The 27015-nt window shown below is 39.0% G+C and overlaps 1 protein-coding gene across 2 annotated transcripts in view; it reads right to left on the reverse strand.

Moving 5' to 3' along the window:
* Nucleotides 1–3739: 3739 nt before the first annotated feature.
* The window catches only part of COL28A1 (collagen type XXVIII alpha 1 chain), a 71089-nt gene continuing 47813 nt past the window's right edge, over nucleotides 3740–27015 (reverse strand). For both annotated transcript variants that reach the window (XM_063324893.1, XM_063324892.1), the window contains 11 exons: nucleotides 21806–21874; nucleotides 19627–19695; nucleotides 14564–14632; nucleotides 11594–11674; nucleotides 11468–11503; nucleotides 11233–11269; nucleotides 10374–10928; nucleotides 9336–9517; nucleotides 6920–7136; nucleotides 6299–6475; nucleotides 3740–5326 (listed from right to left, as the gene is read on the reverse strand). In XM_063324893.1, the coding sequence (XP_063180963.1) occupies nucleotides 6306–6475; nucleotides 6920–7136; nucleotides 9336–9517; nucleotides 10374–10928; nucleotides 11233–11269; nucleotides 11468–11503; nucleotides 11594–11674; nucleotides 14564–14632; nucleotides 19627–19695; nucleotides 21806–21874 (1485 nt within the window). In that variant the 3' untranslated portion in view covers nucleotides 3740–5326; nucleotides 6299–6305. The remainder of the gene's footprint in view (nucleotides 5327–6298; nucleotides 6476–6919; nucleotides 7137–9335; nucleotides 9518–10373; nucleotides 10929–11232; nucleotides 11270–11467; nucleotides 11504–11593; nucleotides 11675–14563; nucleotides 14633–19626; nucleotides 19696–21805; nucleotides 21875–27015) is intronic.

The following is a 27015-nucleotide window of genomic DNA, read 5'->3' on the forward strand; positions in this document are numbered from 1 at the left end:
ACTGAAACCGCCAATTATATCACGACGGTAATTGAGAAGAATTGCTAGCTACTTGCTTTCCATGGAAAAATCACTACTGACTGTCCCTACCTCCCTCCCCTGTCCCGCTCTCCGCACCCCTGTCTGTGTGCCCAGACCACAAAATCCCCCAAATCCTTCTCGGAATACGATGCTTTCCATGCGCTGGCTGACCATCTCTCCCCCAGCCCTGCTACTGAAAGGGACGTACCCAGGGACATCCTGGGCCTGGGGGGGCTTTTTGGAGTTGTCGCTCTTTTATTTACTGCTCTGGTAGGGTTTTTTTTTAAGTGTTGGGAAAGCTTTAAGCTGCTGCGAGAGGAGCGCCAGCCCAAACACTTCCGGCAGCTCCTGGGACAAGCTGAGTTTGCAACAATTTTAAAGCTAATCCAAAACTCTTCTGGGGTGTTTACTCACATGTTGAGCCTCGTGGTTACCAGATTTATTCTTGTCAATGCTCTTCTCTACCATTACTTTTACAATAACAAATGGTTTTCTTTGTGTCCTGGGGTTAACCGAGCCAGATGTTGGAGAGATCCCTTTTGCCGTGCCAATAAAATGCAAAAATCTCCCTTCTCCCTCTGTGTCCACAGGCAGGGAGGTTCCAGCTGCTGAAAGCAGAGACTGTGAGACAAGGAGAGCTCACGTGTTCTTCCTTTTGTCGTAGAAATTGCTCTAAAATAGCTCTTATGTACTGTTAGAAAGCCAAAACAGAAAGTCTTTATGGATCACATTTTAGAGCCTTGCCCATTTGGCCGAATTTCGACATATTCCTGGTTAGACAAAAAACCCCAAGTTTAACTAGAATTTCACTCAAAATACGGGTTTAATTTATCCCTGATTCTATCTCTACTAAAAGATGTGATAATACCCCCAGAATTAAAGACACTTTTGTTTAAGGCCATCTCAAGTGAAAATGTACTAACTAAATATAATTTATATTTCTTTGTCTAGCTACCAAGCAGGACAGCTGAGATGTCTGCTTACATTTGCGGGTGCGATTTCAAAACTTTGATCTGCTGCAGATTCTGCTTCAGCAGCAGCTGGAAGAGCTCTGCAGCCGGGAAGGTAAAAAATAAGTCTGAGGAGACTGAAATGATTATAAAGAATGACTGATAAGAAGCCACAGGAGAAGCAGATAATGGGGATGTCAAAGATCTCAGTGCTGGACCTACAGTACCTCACGTGTCAGGAGACCTTAGAAAAGTCGCTCTACTTGCAGGTAGAACTGGGGTGTCCCAGGCCAGGAAGACTTTGTTTTGTTTTTAACAAAAGATCTTTTTAAAAAAAATTCATCGAGTTACCCATGAGAACTATGTGCAGTGAGCTGTGAGCCTCGGCAAGCTTTGAGAAGGGTGCGCCGTACGTATGATTGCACCAAAAGAGCTAAGCAAGAAAAGCGCGTGAATGATGTGATAAACCTATACTGTCCATAAAATTTTTCTTTAAACAAGGTGGATGCTGGTCTCAGACATGCTATCAGTAGTGTCTTTTTTATCTTTTTTTTTTTCTCCCCCTCAAGGAATGTCTTTGACATGATAAGGAAACGTGCTAATCAGTTTTCCGAGGATGTTCGAAACTGCAGTGCAGGAAATGTTGCGTATCTTCAGACAATTTAGGGTAACAGAGGAAATTTGAAGGCGTGGAAGAAACGGAGGAGCACAGACAGCAGGACGGTCAATGACCAGGCAGCGTTATTAACCACGCTGAATGGGCCCTAGGGACAGGCGGCGACCGAACTGGGTTAAGGCAAAAGATGAATTCAACTCGATAGCTGTTAGCAAGAGACTGGTAGAGCTTCTCAAAGTGAAAAGCTGCTGCTGTTCTATGCTGAGCAGATGGGGTACTATTTTCTTGTTAATTTTCTTTTCTGAGTCCCTTTCTGAATTGTTAGAAGCAAGGATGTCAGAAAAAGAATTCACCTTATAACAATCACTTCTGTAAAAAAGAAAAGCCTCTGTCATTGTCCGTCATTTTCAGCTTTTATGCTTCATCGCATTTGGCCTGGTCTAGCAGAAGACTTAAGGATTTAATGATTAAACTATTCTTGCTTTTAAAATTTGCCTGTAATGTAAATAAAGGGTGGGTTTGTTTGCCAGTGGAAACGGTAAAGCTTTCAGTTAGTGATGATGTTTGTAGGATTTTATACCACTCGAGAACAAAGCAGTGGGCATTTGGCAAGAGGTGGCCCCTCCTGGCTTACTGACCCAAGACACCCTTGAGGATGCAGAGCTGGGTGAAGAGACACAGGAGACAACGCTGCCAGTCAGTGGTGACACAGATTTAGAAAAGAGTTGTCCTTTCAGCAAGGATTTTTCTGCTTTTTCATGGTTTACTAAATATCAGAGCATACATTCAGACTTTGCAGTCTGGGGATTCACAGAAAAACCCGAATAAAAAAAGGATGCTTATTTCAGGATAATCTGATTTAGATAGCATACAATTTTTAAAAATATTTATAGCCTTCATTTTGCTTCTTTGCTACAAAAGGTTTAGTCAACTCTACATTGGAGTGGAAAAGACGGCAGTGACCTTCTGGATCGCACTGGTTTAATTGCATTAAGAAGATTTCTTGTGCACATGTTAATGAGTAAACGCTTTTTTTTAGCATTGTTACTTAGCAAATGGTGTCACTGTTTGTACTTATTAAAAAATTGTCAGCTTTACCAGAAAGGTTTGCACTACACAGTGTCGAAGATATTATTGCAAACCCGTAACTTACATCTTACGTTCCCAAATTCATTATCCCCCAGTACATCTTAGACAAGACATTTCTGTTTTTCTGGAGATGTGGAGCTGAACACAACAGCTCATCCCGTCCCTGAAGCAACTGCCCAGGCACAGAAGATTAGAACAGATTCGAAAGATCCTGCAAATTCCTAGACTTCTTTGCAATTCCACTGGGCGTTGCTGCTGTGGGTTTCCAGGAGCAGCTAAACCTAAAATATTCCTGGCAGGTGTGCAGCAAAGCGTGTCTTGGAACCTGTTACACCCAGAGATTTTTACAGGTATCCGTAAATTCCACAGTAGATTTTAACTCTGCAAATTCTACATCTTTTCTGGATGAAAAGATCTTATCGTTTTATGTTCATCTGGATAGGAATCTCTACCCCTGTATCTCTCTACCTATCTATCACTCCAGTTAGCTATATCTATCTGTCTACGTGTCCAACTTAAATAACTTGCTTGCCTGAATCAGTGCAATGAATCGTTCATGCTGAAGCTCAGGTTGTTGCTCTGCCCCTTACTGACTCCAGGCTGCTCTGGGGAGACGGTCCTTCTGGGGTGGCGGGGATGTTGGTGAGGTTTTTTTTTTCCTTCAGATGATTTTTTTCTTCTTTTGAGGGCCATATTTTTCTTAAAAATGTTTGCACTGCCTCTTTGTTTTAATATTTCTTATGTTGCCTTTCTCATCTGACTGAAATGAATTCTGAATACTGGATTTGAGACCTAGCCTAGAAAAGAAGTCTCTCAATACGTCTTTCAAGTTCGATAGTATGTTAACATTGTATTTTAGTATGTTTTAAGCTTTGAATCTACTTTTTCCAGCCAATTTGAAAGCATCATTGTGTCTATCCCTCCTGCTCTTCTTTTTCCCTAAACTTTGTGTTTATTCCTCTCTTGTTTTGGGCATCTGTTCGCTATTAAAGGTCTCCAGCACATAGATATTCTTGGTATGATGGCCTTGGCTTTACTACTCAACAGTAGTTTCATCCTTTCCATGATTGTTTTGTGCCACTAGTAGACAGGTTGTTTGCTTGCGACCTTTTATTTGACCTTTTACTTTATTTGCTGCTTACATCCAGCTTTAAATGTAGCTGATTTTATTTATCACAAGAGTCCGTCTATAGCATTTGTAGTATACTTTGAAGCAATTTATTTTTCTGATGCAAAAAACACTGACTTATTAAAAGTTGTGTCAAGTTTTACTTTCTGATTCTTTCTTTTTTTTTTTTTTCTGTGAAAGGAAACTAGTTCTTGATTTCAACAGCTTGATTTTTGTTCTACACCATTGAGTCTCTTCACTTTCAGGATATCACAGGACACATAGCACAAGGTAACGTCCTTGAGTTTTACCGCTCCATGGCAAACAGAAATTAATTGTGCCCTCGGGTGTTTTTTTGAATTATCATCATATTAGTTCTTAGTATAATAAGAGCAGGATATTTTGGGGGGGCTGCTATCAGGGTTTTTTTTCTAATTTGAAACTCACTAACAAGGCCAGATTTTTGGAAGAAAAATTAAATACTTTTAAACTGCACTTCTGGCACATCTTTCCATAGAATTAAATTTGCATCCTCTCTGCTGTAAACAAGTTCATTTTGCATTGCACATGCTGTCATCTGGTTACATAGAGGGTGGGGCAATTGTGCACGCAATTGTTTAAACATATCAAGAATTGTCCATACTGCCTGGGTAGAAACGAGGTTTTTGTTTGCAAAGAGATAAAAACGCAGGACTCTTTAGCAAGTGTTGCTTTCCATTTTAATCACATGCCCATCATTTTCAGTTTTAACAACACGTTCATATAGGCTCAAGGCTAAAAGTAGAAAGGCTATAAGTAAATATTTAGATACATCTTTCAGTGCTTTTCCCTTTTTTAATTTAACAGCATATATTAGAGTGAATTAATTTTATTTTTTTTAATTTAACACAGAGGCCCTGAGAAATGGAAGTGTACTGACTAGCCTAAAGGACATGAAGAATCCTGTTTTTAATGTAATTCTGAATGAAAGTCATACCTTTATAATTGAAAAGATTATACTGAAGTTAATCCAAATGTGCTTTAATGCTGGGGGGAGGGGACGACAAAGGCCTCTAATTACTTATAGCTGTGGTATTTACATTCCAAAAAGGTACTCTAATTAATGGAAATATTAATTTATGTCTCTAAATGCTGCATTAAGAGTGTTAATTTCAGGAACCACTTTTGTTTAAAACTAGAGCATATTTTATTCTTTCAAGAGAATAAGAGACCTCTGTCATTAAATGCTAAACACTTTCAACATTTTAATCCTAAAAATAGAATTTCATCATTGCTACATGTAGTAGTAACAAATTAATATAAATTTGGAGGGAAAAGGTATGTTCCCATGTGTGTGCCTGTGTGATTGTAAGTTATTGCTATGGTGTTGCAGATAACATATGTTATACAGGAATCTAGTTAATGTGAATATCATACTGGGGAAAGCAGTAGAGCGTGGTAGTAATATATTCATGTTAACACATCATTTTGGATTCTTCTCAGTCATTTCTTCCTCCATACACGCGAACGTCCAGCTTTAAAAACTCCAAAAAGCAGTCGATTCTAGAAGAAATAAGGAATTGATTAATTTTCCTGAAACATTTAAAAAACCAACATGCTGCAGTTTAATAGAATTTTCCTGTACTGAAAGATGAAATAAAGGATGTAATACAATTTCCTGGGGATGAGCAATATGGCTTCTGTAAAGGACGTTATGCACTACAGATAAGCAAGCTCTCCGAAGTCCATGCCTCACTCACTGAGCATGTGGGCCTAAGGCAGTTAATACCGTCTGCTTGGATTTCCAAAACACAAGATCCCTCCCCAAAGAAAGGTATACTGGTTTGAGAGGGACAGTCTACTAATTTATAATGGTGAAAAGAAGAAAAAAAGGAAAGGGAATAGATGGTCAGGGGAGAGAAGTCACTGGAAGATGTATGCTATGGTCTGTTCTACTCTATATAGTCATTAGAGATCTACAGAGAGGAGTAAAAAGTGATGTGACAAAGTTTGTGACAATACTGTTTGAAGAGTAAAGAAAAGCGGTGACTGTAAGAAATTGCAGAAGGACCTTGTGATATCGACTGTGTAGGCTGTGAGTGGCAAAGCAAAACTGAGTTTTGAAACATGTGAAATAATACACAAGGGGGAAAATGATCCTAAATTCACATATAATATAGTGGGTTCTCAGCTTATCCTATAGATGAAGTCTTGGAATTACGTTCTACGACAATACCACCTCCAACCTCAGTAATGGCAAAAAAATCAAGTACAATGTTAGAAGCTATAAAGTAAGGAATAGAGAACAAAGTAGAAAACCTCACTGGGTATGAATCCATGACCACAAAGTGCACTGCTGGTCCCACCATCTCAAAAAGGTTCAGCGAAACATATCAAAGTTGATCAAAGGTACATGATATGACATGATATATGTTATGATATGATATGATATGTATGCATAGTACGGGAGACATTTAAATAGCCTCAATCTTTTTAGCCTGGAAAAGAGGTGACTGAACAATAGAGATAACTTACTTATTCATCAATCAATGCAGGTTTCTCGACATTCTTTTTCTGTTTCAAATCTATTGTTGGTACCATCACAACCTCCGTACCAGAACTGGCCACAAGAATTGCCACTCTTGTCATAATACCATTTCACCACGTAGTCCCGACAATCCCCTGGTTTCAAAGGTTCGAAGCACCTTGGGTCTGAAAGTGTATCAGTAAAAGTTAACTTGGGATAAGTTACATCATCCTAAAAGTGCCTCCTCCAGAAAGAAGAGCACCTCTTTCTTTTCTTGTAGTGCCTGGGAGTCTATATGCTTCTCTCAAATTTGTAGCTAAATTCCACTTCTATAACGAGTTACCTGAACAGGTCTAAACAAATACAGGATCAGTTTGAGATGAGACTGCCTAAATCCTGATGTAAGAACCAAGCTGCTATTTAAATACCTAAGCACACAGTCGGTACACAGGAGTTGTTTGTCATCGAGGTTTGAGACTCTGGCTCTCGCTGTGTGCGATGTCTGCAGCCAGAAGAACGAAAGGTGGTAAAATCTAGTAATTGTATTGGGGGACACAGTGGGCTTGCTGGTTGGTTGGTTTTGGTGCAGACTTGCTACCCAGTGTCTGAGGACAGTATTTATTACTTACCTTTTTGGGTTGTTGCTACCTGTGTTTGCAACACAGTTAGGTGGTGATCTTCAGCAGCAGTTACATTGAACAAAGGACTGACAACCGGACTCTGAGGTCTGATTTCAGATATGTCATACAGCGGGGGAAGTCTTGATTCTCTGTGAGCAGAGGTGGTCGCAGTGTGATCCTGCGCAGATGGCAGCGGCTCAGTATACCTGGTCTGTGGTGGACTAAGCTGCAAAAGGAATCAAAATCTTGTAACTTAAAATTCTGTCTGGGCTCAGATGCTAAGAGAGAAAACTGAGAGAATTATGTAGGAATCTACTGCTAAATAACATAAAAATATACCATTAACAGCAGGCGGGTTTGGACTCCTAGTGATTACTCAGTACGTGACCATCATTTTAACAAATGCATTTTCTGACACTGAGAGCTGAATGAAAAGGCAAAGTAATGCCTTCCATTTAGTCAATAAGCTGAATTAATTCCATTGAAACAAAGTTTCGGTCACCACTTAGTCTGTAATATAAATAAAACAAAAAATGGAAGGACCTCTGGAGTAAATCAGTGCTTCTTAACATTTGGTACACTCACTGGGAATGATCTCACATCTTCAATTTGTCAAGAAATGGAAAATGGCAGGTGGGAGGAATAGGGTACTTGTTATTGGTAGAAAAACACATGTGCGTTATGCTCCTCCAAAGATCTATTTAGATGTGGAATCCTTTGAGTACAGCAAATTTTCCCATTTCTAGCTAACAGCCAGTTGCTAGTCATTAGCATTTGAGAGTTTACCTTGATAGAAGTGTTAAAAAGCCAATCCTGCTCTTCAAATGAAGACTATTATATAAAAATTTCCCTCTCTAGTGTTTTAGTATATTCAAGAAGATTTCCAAGGGCCTTAGTATGGTATAGCACAAATGACTGCATTAATCCCACTTGTTCATTACCTACTAAGAACAGGAAGGAATTTGATACTATTCAGTGTCTTCCCATTTACAGGCCACTACTGACACATTCAGTCCGTTTAAGAAAACTCTTCAGAGTCATTGGGACTCTGAAAATTTAAGTCTAGGTGAAATGTAAATGTGCAGGCAATTCATCCAGTCCTTTGCATATTGTGTTTCTTCTCCAGGTCTACAAAAAGGCTGTGTTTATTTCTGATAGTAATTCAACAGTTTTGAAGATTTAATTACAAACATGGCTAGCCAGAACCAAGTGTGTGAGCATCTAGTCACTTAGAACTAATCCCATCTGTGATCCTGATCACACACTTTATAAAATCAGCATCTATAAATCCAGGTTTACATTTATTTTTCTTAATGATACAGGACGTCAAAATTTACCCTCAGTGTCACACAGATCTGTCTGTCTCAGATCTGAAGGTATTACAAGCTCCAAACCTAAATCAATCACACCTGTTGAGGGAGTTCTTCAAAGAAATTAAACTGAATTTTGAAAGTGAACTATTTAATTATGGATTATATTACATAAACAATAATCCAAAGGATTAATATTGGCTAATCCATTGACTCCTCCACAGTAAATCAGTGATATTTATTTAGCTCCAATCTGTATTCAATTCACTTAATATCTAAATACCAGTATCGTGATTCACTGTATCCATTCCAGGCAGCTACAGAGGTTTATACATCTCAGTATACATTTCAGTAGGTCATTCAACAGGTTATAGGGGCAAGCAGCACTCAGTTTTTATCGTCAGCTATTTTTAGCAATAAAAACACCCTACAGAGTTAGCACTGATATACTGCAAAGGTGACAAATATCCTACTCTGATACTAAGACAGTGGCTGAAAAATGCCAAAGACTTAATAAGGGAACTAAGGCGATACACACCTGCAGAAAATATTTATCTATTGCATTGAAACTCCTGTCTATCTGCAGCAGCACCGTGTTGGAGGGCAGAACCCCAGTGCAGGACAGGAGGAATTTAAAGCCGGAGAAGAAGAGTAACATGAATGAGGAGTCCGAGAAGTACAGCTCGATGTGGAAAGCGAAACATTACTGAAGGCTTAATAACACCTGGAAAGTGCGTGACGACAAGAAGCATTGTACTAACAATCAGCTTGCATGTAAATACATGCCTTATACAGTACGTATGTGCCTCAATAAAGGTGTATGTTTAAGATTTCTAACTCGCTCCTAAGATTAATAAGAACTACAAAAAATATAAGGACTGTTGGCATTTATTGCAACTAAGAAACAGTATTACCCTCTTTCTTCCGTAAGCTTCTGTTCTCAACAAGTAAGTTCACTCTAACTTTAAAAATTTTGTTCAGATATTTTGGTCTAGTCCAACAACACATTATTTGCATATTAGAAGACTGGTGAATGGTGAAATAAAGAGTATTTGAATTCAAATAAAGACATACATCTTTCATAAATATTTGATAACTGTTACTTCTTTACTTACGGGGTACCTGATTCCTTCTGTAGGGACCACATAAAACTCTGAAGTAGTCATTAACTGGCTATTAGTATCTTCATTAGCAATTTCAGATTCTGGACTTGGTGATGGAGATAAAACATTGTATTTTCTGGTGTAGATTTCAGACACGTTCTCACAGATTTTTGTGATCAGTTTATTTTCAAGAGCTGAAAGATTAACAAAATGATGACATTTATTAAGGGTAATCAAGAATAGCCAGAATGATTTACCACAAGCTTTTAGTGCATTGTTAACCCTAAATCTTTAATGATAGTGACCTGTGAAAGACCATCTTCTAAAGTTATGTCAAAATGCAAATGAGAAGTAATAAAGTAATGTGCTCTCTGAATTATTTGATTTTAAGGCCCTTTTGCTCTTTTAAGAAGAAAGAGATAAAAATACCAAGTCCCTTTTTTATGCAGAAATCATAGCTCAACAGTGAAGGAAAAAAAACAGAGTGAAGGAAATAAAGTGTTTATAAGTGTAATCTCCTGATTCCAGCTGTGGCCACAGGATTTTTTCAAGCCACAGTTTGAAATACACAATGTACTGTCAGTCCCCATTCCTTTGTGTGTTGCTCCACCACTTTTCCCCTAGAATCAGGATGAAAGCGTAGTTTTCCCTATGGCTTGTAAGAGATGGTGGAGGAACTCCAAGACTGGTAAGAGCCAGAGAGAGAGAGACAGAGATGTTGCGTCAAGGTGGAAGGAAATCTGCACCTCTCTGGGATGAAACTATGGCCAAGCACAAAAGGACTGTGAGGGAAGGCTGACGCGAGCTCTCACAAAAGAGAAGGCCTCAGCTCAGAAAACTGATGTTCATTGTGTTTTATTGTTTCTCCGAGAGGTGAAAATTTGGCAAGGTTTACTTTGGCCAAAAAAGAAGAGAAAGAGAGGAAAGAGCTGCATCCAAAAGAGAAACATAAGCTGCCATTCAGCAGGCTGCCTTGCCTCACTATGGGAAAGGCCAAACTCTCTCATACGCTTATTTCAAGTTTCCTTTTACTAAAATAGTTTATTTTACCTGAAAGTGTCATGAAGTCATCTATCTGGTAAACATGTTCTTCATCAGGGTCTGTGGCAATAAGCTGCATTTCTTTCAGAAAATCATCATAATGAAGATCAGTCCTTTGAACAATCCCAATGACAAATATCTCAATATTCATAGCATGGGCCTTTCTTACTACAGTATCCAGTCGTACTTCATCACGAGCGTCCGCTTGTCCATCTGTTATTACAACAGCCACTTTTCTTACTGCCGGCCGTGCTGCCTGGAATAATTTAATGGCTTCTTGGATAGCAGAAGCTGTGTACGTGCCTTCTCCTAAGTAGGGCATTTTATCAACATCTGATTTCAGGTGTTCTTTGTTTTTGTTCTGCTCCAGAGAAGACACCAACCTCACTTTATGGCTGAAGTTGATGATGCCAATGCGAGCTGTAGCGTGGTTGGCCGACACCTTGTCAATGACTGTTTTCATAAAAGTTTTGGTAATATCGAAGTTATCTGGTCCAACACTTTCTGAACTGTCAATGACAAAGACTAGTTCCAGTGGTGTTACCCTACACTTGATGCCACAACCTAGAAGAATAACAATTTCAGTCATTTTATGAGAAACCACCTTCATAAAAACGAGTTGAACTCATATATCAGATTCACAGTCAGTTAAAGCTCCATTAATGAATTAATTCATAGTTACTGATACTGACAACTAGGAATGGAGCTGGACCAAATTACTTCCATTATAGCTCTGGCAAAACAGTGAGTGTCGTCTTCATATCAATGCTATCCTTACATACAAATATGCAGAGGACGAAGCCATTCAGACAACATACATTCAGTGTGTTTTATTAGAACTACTTTTTTTCCATACTGGAATGCTTACCACATATTTCATTGATAAGTCTGATCACTTCTTCTCTCTGAAAAAGAGTATTAGTTGATTTGCTGTGTGTTCTGGTTTTAAGAATGCTGAAATCTATATTTTTATTTATTTATTTACATACAAAAATGCAGGCAATGCAATGCTCCATAAGCAACTTTGCATAACATCACATAACCTTTAAATGTTTTCCCAAAATAAACTCCTGTCTTTTAAATTAATTCATGTACATACTTACCGAAAGACCAGGTTCACCTTTTCTTCCCCAAATTCCCTGAAAACGCATAGAGTGGGATAATTAACAAAGGTCAAATTTTTCTAATTTCTACTGTGTAAAATTAAGTACTATGAAAATGTGTTTTACCTTTGGTCCTGGAGGTCCTGGGTCTCCAATCTCTCCTTTGGCACCTTTGCTCCCTGGATCACCTTTATCTCCATAGTCTCCCTTATTTAAAACAATCATATTAAACACAATCAGTAACTGCATTTCTGTTGATAGTCAGAGCTGGTATTGTGGTTCAATGAGCTTTTAAGATAAATTTTCTGGTGGTTTATTTTTGTGCGGCTGCATTATTGTATATGTATTACGAAGCGAACAGCTGAAAGTAAGCTCTCAGAGAAAGATGGGCAGTAAAAATATCTTATAGAAATGTCTATGAAAAAATACCTTAATTCAGGAGTGAAGGGTAATGACATCTTTATGCAAATGTTGAAACTATACAATTTTTTACTCTTCTTTGATTTTCTTGAACTCTAAACCAATGTTTATATTGGACCTGTGTTAATTCAGACCTATAGAAAGACGTAGCTGCCTCAGATCAGCCAGTGTATTGAAATTCACACCAGCTTTGTATAGAACCCACACAAAAAACTGGGAGCTTGCAGAGAACAGAGAAAAGGCATGCTCGGACTGTTACATCCATTGGAAAATACACAGGTTCACATTTAGAAGCAATTTTGCATTTTTTTCCTCAACTGACTTTTGATTTCCAAAACAAAGAGTTCAACATTATGGTATTTCCAGAGACAGTTTTCACATAATGCAGGTATGAAACACACTATCAAAAGATTCAGGTTGTAAATTAGACATTTCTTCAAGGAGGAGATTGTGCAGGACAATTTTTTACTTCTCTGGAAGCTTCTGACCACCTTACATTTCACTTGAAACCTTAAACCATAGAAATTTACCTAGATTACTGTCCATTTTGATATTACTCCTCATTATTATCCAGCCAATGGAACCACACAGATACCTCCTGTGTTACAGCATTCACTGTGGCGATTGCTATAAATTTTAAGGAACCCTTTTGACTCTCTCAGTCTGATTCTGATGTTATTCAAACCTGAGAATTGTACATAGCTCCTCCATAGCATTAAGAAAACCAGTCTCCACTAAGTAAACTCTTGAAAGACAGTTTCTATTCTATTTCACAGAATCATAATATCCAGCAGAGGATATTACTTTCCATTACCTGCCCATGAATTGAATCTAACCTCATCAAAGTTAATGTCAGCATAAGGGAGTGCAAATACGATCTACTGACTGCGGTGGTACTGCTACTCTCTTACACGTAAGTATACTAAAAAATGATCTCTCTGGTACTTGGCATTTATATGAAATTCCTAAGGAACTAAACCATTCCTTTTCATGTGTGACAAGTCTGCTATTTTAATAGCAAACAGAAAAATTGTGAGTATGTGGAGAGATTTACAGTGGGTCACAAAGATTAATCAAGATACAAGATGAATATGAAGAACAGTGAAAATACTGCAATTATTATTATAGTACGAGCATCCAGCATCTGAGAGAAAACAGAATTAGGAGGCAGAAATTTGAATCTGTGTGAAAGAGCTTCATAATCGCTGTTGCATAAAAGCTCCAAGCTGTAGTAGCCTGAATAACACCGAAGTCTGAGAAAGTGCTGTATAATTTGAGCTGATGTAAACTGTAGTACCATGAACATCATTTGTGCAGGGAAAAAATGGCTGGGGCTCTGAATGGGCGCTGTCTGCCTCAGGTGACTAGCGGGGATTGAGCTCGTATTTGGGTCAGAGCCTAATCATCTTAGTTGGGTCAGAGGCGAATCATAGAATGGTTGGAGTTGGAAACGACCTTAAAGATTATGTAGTTCCAACTCCCCTGCCATGGGCCGGGACACCTTCCACTAGACCAGGTTGCTCAAATCACCATCCAACCTGGCCTTGAACACTTCAAGCAGCCTTGCGCTAACTAAAGGGGACCTACAGGGAAGATGGGGAGGGACTCCATATCAGGGAGTGTAGTGACAGGACAAGGGGTAACGGTTTTAAACTGAAAAGGGGAGATTTACATTAGATACTAGAAAGACATTCTTTACTCTGAGGGTGGTGAGACACCGGAACAGGTTGCCCAGAGAAGCTGTGGATGCCCCATCCCTGGGAGTGTTCAAGGCCAGGCTGGATGGGGCTTTGAGCAGCCTGGTCTAGTGGGAGGCGTCCCTGCCCATGGCAGGGGGGTTGGAACTCTGCTCTCCAATGAAGGCTGCCATGTTTTTTTTTCTCAGGCTTTCCAGACAGAGCCTTCACAATAAAATCAGTATTTCAGCTGCATTGTAATTATTGCAGAGGGTCTGCCCACTGAACCAGGCATCTGCTGTGAATTAGAGGTGACATACTGCATCATGCATTTACATCAACGCTCATTCTTCTTCGGCACACTGTTCTGACTTGTGCGTGCACATAGTTGATCTGCACATCCACATTGTCCATGAGTCTTGGTTTCCTTGGCCTAGGATGCTCCCACCAGATGCTATACATCTGAAAATCACTAATAAATAGCCAAAGTATTTAAATTCTCTTTGCGCAAAATTTGTTAGATGGGAATAGGTATGTGTAGGAAATTCTTAAAATTTTGTATCAACCAGGGAGTTGTTCAGTAAGGGAAGATTCAAGCTTGGGCTTCAATCATAAAAAAAAAAAAAAGAGTCAAATAAAACAAAGCCCTTAAAAGGCATTAGTCAAAAGCAAAACTTTTTTTATCAGAGCCTAACAAATAAAAGGATGTTTTGTAATACCTGAAAAATATCTAAGATAACCGAATACATAATTTTACCAATATTATTCTCCTGCTAACAGCTATGAACTCATTCTAGATCCCACTTCAGGGCCTGGTCCTTAATGACAATTAGGATTTTCGTAGACTCCAAAGCTGACAACAAGTAGTACGCATTAACCTTGCTAGCTATACAAGGCAATGTCTTTGCCTTCTATTTATCTTCAAAGACCTGTGACACCAAATAACCAATAAAGAAAGAAAAAATTACCTTTTTTTTCCTTACACAAACCTAGGATTTACCTTTGGTCCAGGAAGGCCAATTCCTAATGATCCCTTTGGTCCAGGAAAACCTTGATTTCCTTTTTCTCCCTGAACAGAATACGGAAAGTAATTTTAACTGAAAATTAAAGCAAAATCTATGTTGTATCTATTCACTTTATAACATTCTGCATCATAGAGAAAGCCAGATATTTGTATTATGCAATGAAGTACATAATTTTCAAGACAGAAGCGGTCTGAAGCTGGAGAAATAAGCAATTGGGTGTGACTCAGAACACACATGAAGCCTTTATAAAGTATATAATGAAGAATTTATTCCTGATGAATTAAATGAAATATTGTCATTTCACTGAGAGAGATGAAAGACAAAAGTAACCTCATGGAGGCTCAGACAGTTATTCATCCAGTCTACAAACAGCACAATGAGGTCCAACACAAAGGTTCTCTAGAAATACACACCCAGAATCTCTGCGGGGTCGACTTGTTTATTCTGACCTTAAGTAAATAAAAAGACATCTCTGTTTTTCACAGTGCGGAGAGCAGAACATCTTTCTGCTGATACTTCAAAAGACGCTATCAGTCCACCTATAAAGTTCAAATTTGTTTATAATGATTGTTGTACATGCCCTGCTGCATGCACGCAGACTTGAAAAGCATGTTCATGCTAGCAGCGTGGGCATACAATGTGTTATAAAACACAGCTGTTATAAAATATGTACAGAAAATACTTCACCACATCTGGCTGCCAGAAACTTTCCTGCTTTTTTTAATAGGGTAATACACATAATTTTTTCAGATCAACTGCTGTATATGTTGTAAACACAGCTAGAGGTGATTATATTCCCTGGTACATAAATGCTCCATCATAATTCACATCACATACGTAATTCACATAACAGCAATGCCTGGTGCAGATACCAAACCAGCTCCAGAGAATGTCAGTGAGATTAGAAGCAGTCACCACCTGCCCCAAACCTAGCCTATGAGATGTAAGTACAAGGTTAGTTAGTTTTATTTTTCAGTCAAGAGCTCTCAGACTGCCTCACTAAAGGGTCTTTTATTAATACTTGTATAGCTGCTCACCAATGGGCCTAGAGGGGTTATTTTGCTCATAAGGGGCAGCAAAATACAAAAATGTATCCAAATTTATCAAGACTCCAGCCTTCACCAAAGGCTCACTAGTGCAGAAGGACCAACCACTGCGCATTCCTGTGGTGCTGGATTCCCGCAGGTGGAGAAGCAGCTGCATGGTGCACAGCCAAGTCAAGCTTCTCCTCCTGCTACTCAGGTCTCCTGACTCCCATGAGTTGGGACTTCTCAACAGGAGTTAGACAATGAGATGAAGCTCCTACAAGAGGCATTATACTACGAGTCATGGTCCATGGATGGCTTTCACTGTCCAAATTCCAGATTTGACTGCAATGCTGTTGAGATGGGAGCTTCTGCTTGCACGCGGGTGCATTGTGGTCTCGCTCCATGCTAGGCAAAGGCACCCACTGCACTTCGCCACTCACATCTCCACCAGAGCTCTGCCTTCACAGCCTGCAGGAGCCTCTCGGTCCACTAGCCCCAAATCAGGGAGCTAAAATGCTCTGCTTGACATCGGGGCTACCTATCACTGACCTGCTAACCAGAAACCTCTTGCCTCTGTAAGCAGAATTTTCCCCCTTCCCCTCTGCCCAATTTCTTACAGCAGCAAAAATTCAGACACTGATATGTAGAATCTGGAGGCTGGAAAAGAAACTGATGCACCAAATTACACAGCTGACTCATTAGGAAAAAAAGAAAAAAAAAAAAGGAGTTTCCTGCAAATAGGAAATATTCTTAAGGCAATGGGATGTGCAAGGCAATTTATTTTGCGCTGTTGTAGGAACACACAGTTACTATTTAATCAAATTTACTTTAAGTCACTTTTTAGCAGGATTGTGCTTCCTGGGACTTTCATGTAGGTTATTAATGCTTTTAAACATAGTGAAACAGTGTGCCAGCTTGTTTCAATGCTTGCTGTCTAGCACTGGGACTGACTATCCTTCCTGACTGGGGCCACCACAGAGCTTTCTGATAAACCTTTGCAGCTCTGCAGAGCACATACATATGAACCAGAGTAAGGATATGCTGTGTATTCCAGTGGTCCTTCACTAATAATAAATGTCAGATCCAACAAAACTATAGATTTACTGCTGCCACTTGTTACAGCCCGTTTGACATTGTTAGGATGGTGTTCAGGTAATGAAAACTGAATGAGACCTACTGTTCTAAAAAAATTCATACCTGTACAGCTGACATTTCTCACAGGCACACATGTGAGTTTTATCCTTTAAAATGTCAACCGCAGAACTGCTTCCCCTACTTGTGCAATCACTCAACCTTAAAGGGATTTATTACAGATACCATAACCGAACGCTTAGTAAAAACCAAGAAGTATGCTGTATTAATTTAAAAATATTTATTGCTTCTCAGTTCAATCCATGTACATGATTAAATTCAAATTTGACCATCAGTCTTATCATAAAAAACAAAGTGGTATGCATGTAAAAATGCAGACCCTTCCATCCCTGACCCTAATATCCTGCTAGATTCCTGATCAATAAGTACACCTCCATGTAAAAATGTCATTCTATGAACTGAGGGCAGATCTGAGAATGTCTAGACTGTGGTTTTGAAAGGAAACCATGCATGAAAAAAGAAGACCTATGAATGTAGCTATCAACATAAAGTTACTCGAAAACCATCTCATTTTTGACATTCCGTTCTTACCATATGCAGACTGAGCTCTACGTGTGTGCGTGTATATATATATATACACATGTATAAAAAATACTTGGAGTGATATTGATAGTTCAAGTCCAGCAGTACAGTAGCTTTAAGCTGATGAAGAGTGGCCAAAAAGAATGAAGTTGGACATGGCTGGGAAGAGGGAGAAGGACAGAAGAGACAGATAGACGCTGAACAAGCATGAGCACGTGGAGGAAACCAGTACTACAGGAGCAAGACAGTTGCCAAAGTTGTTTGGAAAGAAGTTGTTCCTAAAAATTATATAAAAATAATGATAATTTAAAAAAGCGATTGTTAAGGGAAGACAATTTAAATGACAAGACTATACCTACACAACTCATGGAACGCTATAGAAACAACACCAGCTGAGTTTGATCCACCACATCATTACAGTTTTATTTTAAAATCCAAAGACCTTCCATAGCCAGAGCACATGTTACTTTCCTACATCCCTAAATTCCACATCCTTACATTACAAACACACCTTTGTCTGACAGCATGTGTCAGTGGATCGTGTTCTTCCACTGGAAAACTTTCACGATGAAACTGAGTTCTCTACACTTCTAAAATATGCTTTAGACATTTACTTATAGCAGTGCCAACATAATATCCAAAACCGTGTGTGTATCTGTCTGTATAGGGACAGATAGATAGACAGACAGACAGATGTACACTCTGAATATATTTTGACTAACCTTTATCTTTCTTCAGGAACAGAAAAAATATGATATAATCTATATATTTTTTCATGTATCATCAGATGCATTTGATTGCTGAAACATTTCTGTTCAGAATGGCAATTGTGCATTTATAGATAATCTCACATACCCATAGAATTATCAAAGATATATCCTAAGTATTAGATTCTGGAAACACATCAGAAATGTCTATTAAAGCTAGGCAGGAAATAGTTTTCCTATACCATAAAGCCACCCAGAGATGGCAGAAATTTTTCTATTTTCCACAAGAATAGAGCAAAGAGTCTTCAGAGGTTGAGAAAACAAAGGAAGAAAAGAATAAGAAGCTCCTTATGCCCTCACATTAAAATACATAATAGCTTTGTGGTTACTGATAACAGTTAATATGGAAGAAAACTCCAAACAGATCAGAACCAGAGGTCTAGACAGTCATGACTCCAACCGTGTAGAGATCTCTGTCTAGGGAAGTCCTGAGATAAATCAGAATCTGTTAAAGACAGTTGCACAATAGGGACAAAAGAAAGAACAGAGGAAAGTATGTTTTTATGCTATGAAACACCTCACAGTGTTACATCGCTGCAGTATAAAAAGGGTAATGATTGAACAGGAATATAAAAATAGAAGACGTTGAAACTGGAATCAGAGGAAGTACTGAACAAAACAAATGCAGAAGGAATCGCCGCTTTTCTGGTATAGCTTGTATGAAGCAATTCCACACTGAACCAAAGAAAGGTTCTCCTCTGAAATATCTTGCCAACAAGGTACATTTTAATGATTTTGTTTGTTTGTTTCAGCATGTCACTATTTTCCAACAAAAACCTATTTTGTCAACTAATTCCCTGGTGGATTTAGTGTCTACAGCCAACCGCAGTATAGAGAGGCATCTTTCCTAACCCAGATAAAACAGTGTCCCTCTTACGGAATCACTGCTGGTTTGATAACCTAGAGTTGAAGAGCTGAGCACAATCCTCCTGATCCGGGGAAATATTCAATGATATCATCACCTTTAACCACACTGATTTAAGAGAAATAGGAGAAACTTGGGTTTTTCTCCACTAGAGCCTCCAGTTTGAACAATTTTCTTCCAGACATTTGTGACAAGGCAATTTACTAACTTTGCATGTTCAGAATGTTACCATGTTTGTGTTTCTCCTTGTAAGGAGAGAAGTTGAAGTTATGGCTAGAACTGGGTGAGTAAAAACCTGATTAAGAGTATGTGGGAGACATTTCTTTTATATTCCTATATGTGTTGTTTGACATGGTGGATCTCTGTTACTGTCTTTTACAAGGGCATCCAGAGAAAACCCTGGATGTTTTCTTTGGAGCATGCTTTAAGTCTAATTAAATCAGTAAGACGTGGCATAAATGAGACTGTTTTTCCAGGTTAAATATATTTATAATGACAGGAATAATAGGAGAGCAATCGAGTGCCAACAATACTGAAAACTCTACAGTTAAATATTGCATACGTTATGAACAGGAAACTTAAATATACAGTGAATACTTGCAAGAGTTCACTGACTCAGAGGCAGAAAGAAAAACAGAGAGTCAATCTCCTTAAAAGACAGTTTTGAGAAGAAACTGAACAGGGATCACATTAAACTGGATTACCTTGCTTCCTTGTATGCTGTCACCAGGGGGTCCAGGTGGACCAGGCAAGCCTTTCTGTCCCATAATACCCTATAACAGGCAAAAAAAGAAGAATTAGGAGGTAAACTATACCTGGTAACACTAAGGAAGTAATCTCAAAATCACTGCAAGCAACAAGTAAAACCCTGTCAAAGACCCTAGATTCTGATTCTTCTTTGGTTTATGGTTTCTCACTGTGGGCCTTAGTAATTATTCTTGGCAAATTCCCAGGAAAGCAAAGGAACAACTGAGCTGAAAATAACTAAATAAAATTTGCCTGTGAAACAGCGTGATATTTTCCCCAGTTTTTCCCACGTAGAAACCAACAGAAACCATCTTTATACAACAGCTTCGTGCAATCACTCCACACAAGGGCAACCAACAGCAGAGGCACAAAGGCCTAGAGCAATAAAACCCAGCGGGAGTAAATCTGCCAGGCACGTTAGCTAGTTCTTGTGCACCATGTATACATGCCAAGGCCCTGTGGTGCCAAAGTCTCTGGGAGCACCAGTCATGCAGAAAATCGTAAGTGGGAGGGAAGGAGAGAAAAGCCAAAGCAGCACCTGCTGACTTGTGTTAATACAGTCAAAGCCAGGTAAAGCCCTTTTGCTTTGGAGGCAGGTTAATCTAACATTTCGAAGTGACAAAGTGAAGAATATCCCTTTGATTACATCAAAATTAAAGGTTTTGTTTTCCTTTTTTTTTTCTTTCTTTATTTTCAGTTGAAAAAAGCATTTGAAATTTGACCGAGCTTCAAAAAAGTTTCTGTAGAGTTCAGGTTGGATTTTTGATTACTGCCTTATAATAAATAATCACCGTGCTCCAATACAATAAATGGAATTCATTCAGTGGTATGTAAATTACCTACATTTTGCACATGTTGAATATTTAGGCAGAAGTATATCAAAACTCAATCATCTTCAAATGGAAATATATAGCTCTAAATGTTTAACTTCTACGTATTAGTGATGTTTGAAAAGTCACCATTCTTATCTGTGTAGACAAAAACTTTGCCTCAAACTTTGACAGAATCTCTTGTAAAAATACACATTTTAATCTACTAATTTAACCTATATATTTATAAGCAGGGATTCATGCAAAATGTTGTGCTAAATAGCTTATCTCAAGAACTAGATGCTACAAGCAGATCCTCACCCTTGAAAACAAAATATTGTTTCCCCACAGGGAACACATTTTTCTTTCTCAAAGGCTTTGAGGAAGCAGCAGTGTGTGTCACATATTTGTAGGATTTTGACACTCAATCGAAACTTACTTTTTTTAAACAGACTGTGTCTGTATGATTTACCAAGAAACTGAAATTCCTACAGCTTTCAGAAAGCAAGGCAAAGTCAGACACACAACCTGAGAAAATATTGATGCTCTGTTCCTCATTGCATTTCTGCAAGAGGCTGGTCACAGCAATGTTTCTCCATTCAGATACTAGTTTATTCAAAATAGCTGTGGAGACTTCTGTTAATCTCCCCTAAGGAAATCACAGAAAAAGTTACAAAGGTGTATCTATTTTTAACTTAAGTTAGAGTGGAGAAATATACACCATGTTTCTCCTCATTGCCTTTGTAAAAATAATTGATGGATACATCTATAATAAAGAAATCCAGTCGTGCACTGAATTTATTTTCTTGCCGTATGTTTTTTTATTATAAATCACTTTAGTGGAGGGAGGAAAAAATTGCCCAGATGTTGCATGCTGGCTGCTCATAGAATTAACTTTTTGTTTTCATGTTTCTTTCCTAATTGATTTACTAATGAAATTGACTGGATTCAATTTCATTGAGCAAAAATTGCAAACAAAATTCACATTTAACATATTTTCCACCACAGAAGAATCTCTTGGAAACAGAACAGATACAAACAGAAGAAATGCATTGTTTAACTGATTATCAGCCTGATAGTTCTATTCAATTTCCAGCTGTAATCTCATACAGTTTAGATGCAAATGCAATTTTCATCCAGTTAGTATTCCCTCCTAATCCAGCTGGTAGAAGTGTATGGTCAGTGCCCAAGGTTTTACGCTTGATTTCTCCTGCAGTTGCACCAATGTAAATCCATAACTGATGGATATTTCGGTATCTGCGAGATCAGAGTCTGGCAGCCAGCACCACAAAAGAGCACAAAAGCTTCAATACGGCATCATACCAACCCTGGGACCAACTGTCCCGCTTCCCCGTGGCCCCGGCGGCCCAGGATAGCCTCTCATTCCACGGTCTCCCTGAAAATAGTCCAAGAAATGTCAGTCATTTATCACTGTTATATCTTTCATACACTTATGAAGCAGTCAGTCAAACTACTGAGTTTAAAAAACAAAACAAACAAATGTTATATACATAAACAGTTGCTTTATAGATAGGTATCAAAAAGAGACCAAAATGCAGGCATCCACATTATTTAAGCTCTAGGTGAAGAACGTTATTCCCCAAGAAATGGTCCATGTGATCAAAATCACCAACAGAGTTAGGACTCTAATTTGCAAACTTATCAGCTACAGAAGAAAAAGAAAAGCAAACTGATTTGGAAATAACACCGTTTTTCCATCACCACGTTCTGCAGGGGCTTGCCAGGATGGACAGGGGGCTTACTAGTGGGACACAACAGCAATCGCGCCCTTTACTGACACCGTGCTTGTTGTGAAACTAGAGGCGTTTAATTTCCAGAACTGTCAAACTAATGTGTGTATGAAAACTAAATGAATTTTAATAGCATTGATACAGAAGAAACAAAAAGAACAGCCCTTCCTTTGTTTTCTTAAAAAGCCTAATGCATATACGTTTAGCTTGATTTCTTAAGGAAATGAGGCTGAAGTGATACTCTGCCTGTGTTTCTCCTTGTCTGTGTTAGTCCTCTTTTTTCTCCCAGTATATTTTGACCTCATCAGTTCATTTCAGCCAAATTACTGGAAATGAAGAGGCCTTGAGCATATTCACTCTCGACAGTTTTGGTGATAATTGGACCCTGGGTAAAGGATCAATTTATGCTTCTAGTGGGGGGAAAAAAACCCTAGAGGGGGCTCATCCCTTAAGCAGCAGGCAGACAGAAGGCAGCAGCTGGGGGAATGGGGGTAACGCTGCGCCCAGTGCTGCCCCTCGTGCTGCAGACAAGCCCAGCAAAGGAGATGGGTCAGGGGACATTACTGGAAGGGGGAAGGCATAAGGCATGGGGACGTGAGAGGCAGTTTTGTTTTCCTCAGTCCGTAATTGTACAAACGAGGGAACAGGCACGCATTCAGCACATGATCCCTGGTTTGAAAAAAAGAAATCTGTAGCAGATAAGTTATAGAGGCAGAACATTCAGAATCAGGTTTGGCAAATGTCCCTAAACCTATGCCTGTGCAGGCAAGTGCAAAAGAAATAAATGTTCTCATAAGCTAATATATTAACAAGGGAGCCAAGAAGAAATTGTGTTTCTTAACAAAATAAAAAAAAATCCTTATAAAACCTCTTAATTGTACTTGCTTTTGCACTCGGAAAAGCTGTAGAAATGGCTGTGCCTGCAGAGGGAGCATTCTAACTAGGAGAGAGGTGCAAGTATGAATCACACAAATCGCAGATGACACTTGAGTTGTGGTAGATGAAAAGAAACATAACTAACTGATTAAAAAGGAAGGAAAAAAAGTCCAGAATGTTCTACTGACTTCCTTTACTTTCCAGGAGGAATGTGTTCAGTCATTATAACAATTGCCCAAGGTTCAATCTCTAGCAAGAGATCACTCCAATCTGTGTTTTTCATATGTTTATGATACTCTCAAGCTAAGTCCCGACATTGTGTTATTTATGTAAATATAATAGGGCCCAAACTATGCTCAAGTTTGATGGATTTGGAGAAGTGGGAACTCTGAATCCAAAGGCTAAGGCTTAGACTGAGCTTATAATGCTTTCCTTCTTGCCGTAATATTTGGCTTCTGAATTTCTCTTCAATTCTTCTTTCTTCCAAAGCGCTGGAGAGTGGCCAGTTTGAGTCAGGACACAGGCGTGGTACATGGATGCTCTTAGCTTTAAATTAATGTGTCAAACTGATTGGGTTAAACAGATTGCCATGTTCAGTCAGGAGGAAATTTCTTCCTCAGATTTGATCAGAGAGGGGAGTTGTTGTTTTCATCTAGTCTGGTTTGGAAAAAGGAACTAAAGAGAGCGCTACTCTCTTTAGTGGTGGTGGTGTTCTTGAGATGACCTGAGGCATTTACATTACACCTTCCCTGCTAATGCAAAGAGCCAAGATATTGGCAAAGCCCTTGAACGTTCTGTCTTTTTTTTTATTTTCCAAATTCTAGCTATAAACTCTTAAAGATTACAATCTTAAGTACTTAAAGATTGTAGCTCTTAAGTCTGGTACATGGTGCTGGAAAATGTTCCTCTGCAGTGGGATGAATGGTTAATATTCCTGATCTTTGAAAACATGCCTGGTTTCTCAATTTCTCCTGCAATGCATTTTCTTACACTTAGCTTGAGATTGTCATATTTCTAGGAAATACTGAGTCTAGGCAAATGTAGTCATCTTCCTACCTATATGATCTATTATCAAAGGGGCAATTATTGGTCCCCAATGTCCCCACAAACCATAATACAACCTTAAGCTATTTGTAGGAGAACTCTCCACGAGCAGAAGTTGCGCAGAGCAGCCAAAGCTTTCCCTGTCCAAGCCTCCCTCTGAAACCTGCCAGAGGTGCCAGAGCCATGCGGTGGATACACAGATAAGATTCACATTATAAGGCATTTTTTTGAGGAGATCCTGGGCTGCTGTGGCCTGTGAAACAGCCTATAAATTGCTGTGATGGAAGATGAATGGGAGGTTACCAAACAAGTAAATGATTCCTTATGGTCCAGTATCCAACAGACCAACAACCTGCTCTTAGACCAGCCCTGTCCAAAAAGAGCGTAAGGGTGACTTGAAGTCATCTGCCTCTTCCTCCCATGGGTAATACATTCTTACACAGGGTCGTCGCAGGTGAAGGATCGAATTTTAGCCTCACATGCTTAGTTAATACCAGATGTCTCACTGAAAAGCTCTTTTGTAGAGTTTTATAGTAATCCTCAAAGTTTCTGTATTTCTTGGCTTAGAGAAAAAGACTTTTATTTTGCTTTATGAGTTGCGAAGTGGGGCAGTTCTTTTTTCTAAGGTGTGACACTAAACTGTCCTTGAGGGAATTCATTTCAAGAAGGATTAGTACTCTTCTTTGATGAGGTCTAATTTATTTCCTGTATTGCACTTGTAGACAAGCTTGTCACCATCAGCAAAACACTGAACTAGAAAAACATCACTGGAATGAGAAATAAAGAGCTGAGTCAAGAGAGTGTAATGTATGGGATTCCGATGTCTATTCCATACTATTTGTTCAAGAAAATTCATTAAATGACCTAATGGTCACCTAAAAAATAAATCATGGCTTCCAAATATATACACCTCATTTACAGTGAAGCACGTATATTTGATACTGAAACATACAACAGACACTTCAATAGTCTCTTTTGTGAGAGCTAGCGGATATAACGGTATTTGTGAGAAGAACATATTAAAAAAAAAGACATCGCATCTCTACTTTCCACATATTAGTTCAAACAGACAGGGTCTAAGCTGCAAAAGTTATTTATATTGCAACTGGATCCAGCCCAAATGTTCATGCACTAGGGACTACGCTGGGGATTTTAATAATCCTTCTGCTATCCAGTTACTGAAAATGAAGCTTGCTTTATTTCTAGCGCTGGGCTCTTGCACTTGAACGTCTGTAACCCACCTCCTAGCTGGCAACAGTGCTTTTAAATCATTTTTTTATTATATTCTGACATTATGTGCTTCTGTTTTAATGCTACAGAAAATAGGGTGCTGCCAGGATTGAATGCATCCCACATGTTCCAATTCTGTTTTCATGTGAATTTGACCTCTGATACATAAAATTCCTATCTAGCAGTCTGCACATATGTGAGCCATTTCTGAAAGTGGGGAGAACAGAGCTCTGATTCAGCTGAGTGGAACATTCCTATATAATGATACTCAAAGGAATTTCAAATTAAGTAGTGTGTAAATTTATGAGTCTCTTTTATCAAATAAATGTTCTCTTTTATACACAGAGATTGTTGCTGTTCTTATATTCATTTTTTTTATGTGGAAGGGATGAGAGGTAGCCAGTGCGCTTACATTTTATTTGAAAAAATAGACAACTGTCCATTTTATGAACTAAGTTCTGGGGGAATTCTTGCAATTCAAGTGAATTGTTTTTCCTCGTGGCACCTTTGCTACCAGGAAGTTATGTAGAGACAAAGGTTTCAAAACTTTGTATAAGCAAACAGGAATTAAAAATCAGGGAGGGAAAAGAGATGTTCACAAACTTTGTTTCTTTTTTTCCAGTGTACTCTACCCCCTGTCTAGTGTGGATGCAAAGAACTAAATCACGGACGTGACTATCAATTGGGATAATGAATGCTTTGGTGCAGCAGGCACCCACTGCAAAACCTACAGCTGCTCACCGTTTATAGAAGCAATATGCATTTTCCCCCACAGGATTAACGCATGAATCTAGGTACATCATAAAAAAAGAAACTTTACCTATTTTAAAGTAAAAAATAGAAATTACATTTTTATCAGGTGTTTTTAACTCTTGATTTTTTTAATTTTCTGACAGCTACTGTTAGATAAGCACTAGTCTGAGCAGCCAGATTTGATGGGCAATATCACACTGCAACACAGTCAAACCTCAAGATTCACGCAAAACTTGCCATACAGAATTTGTTGTGAGCATGATTTCGCCCTAATTGCATTATGTTAATTGCAAAGACAGCTACTCTACAGGGTTCTTTGTAATATGACTGCTCCTAGAACAAGATGCCACTTCTCCATAAGTGATACGGTGCATTCTGAATCTACCCCATGACTGATTATTATGAGTAGAAACCTCTGCTTGATAGGCAGCTTCTAATTCTATGTGTCCATCAACGAACACTGCTACAGACACAATAGCAGTGGACTTGCAGCCCAATGTTTACCCTGTATGCAATGTGAGGAGACCTGCCTGGTCTGCTCCTGTGGACTGATTGCTCGCTGGGGGCAGAAGTACATGAAGAGCCCTTCCAGATCAGACCATCTAGTTTAGCTTCATCTGAAGGAAATCCATTTCCTGGGTTGTGGGACCGCTCAAACCTCTTTTTGGTCCAGAACCCAAAGCACAGTAAATGGGTCCACTGGGATATTCACTTCAGCGCTTTCCGATCCAGCCTGAAACACCCACGCAGATCACCCGAGAAGACTCTGAGTGTGTACGTGAACCAGACTGTTTGCACATGTGAGCTCTCGGTCCTTAGGCTGTATCACATCCAGCTCCCAAAAGCACGGGAGGCCCTCTTCTATTAACCTGAAAACACACCT

The sequence above is a fragment of the Chroicocephalus ridibundus genome, chromosome 2, assembly GCF_963924245.1.
Source record: "Chroicocephalus ridibundus chromosome 2, bChrRid1.1, whole genome shotgun sequence".
Taxonomy (NCBI): Eukaryota; Metazoa; Chordata; class Aves; order Charadriiformes; family Laridae; genus Chroicocephalus; species Chroicocephalus ridibundus.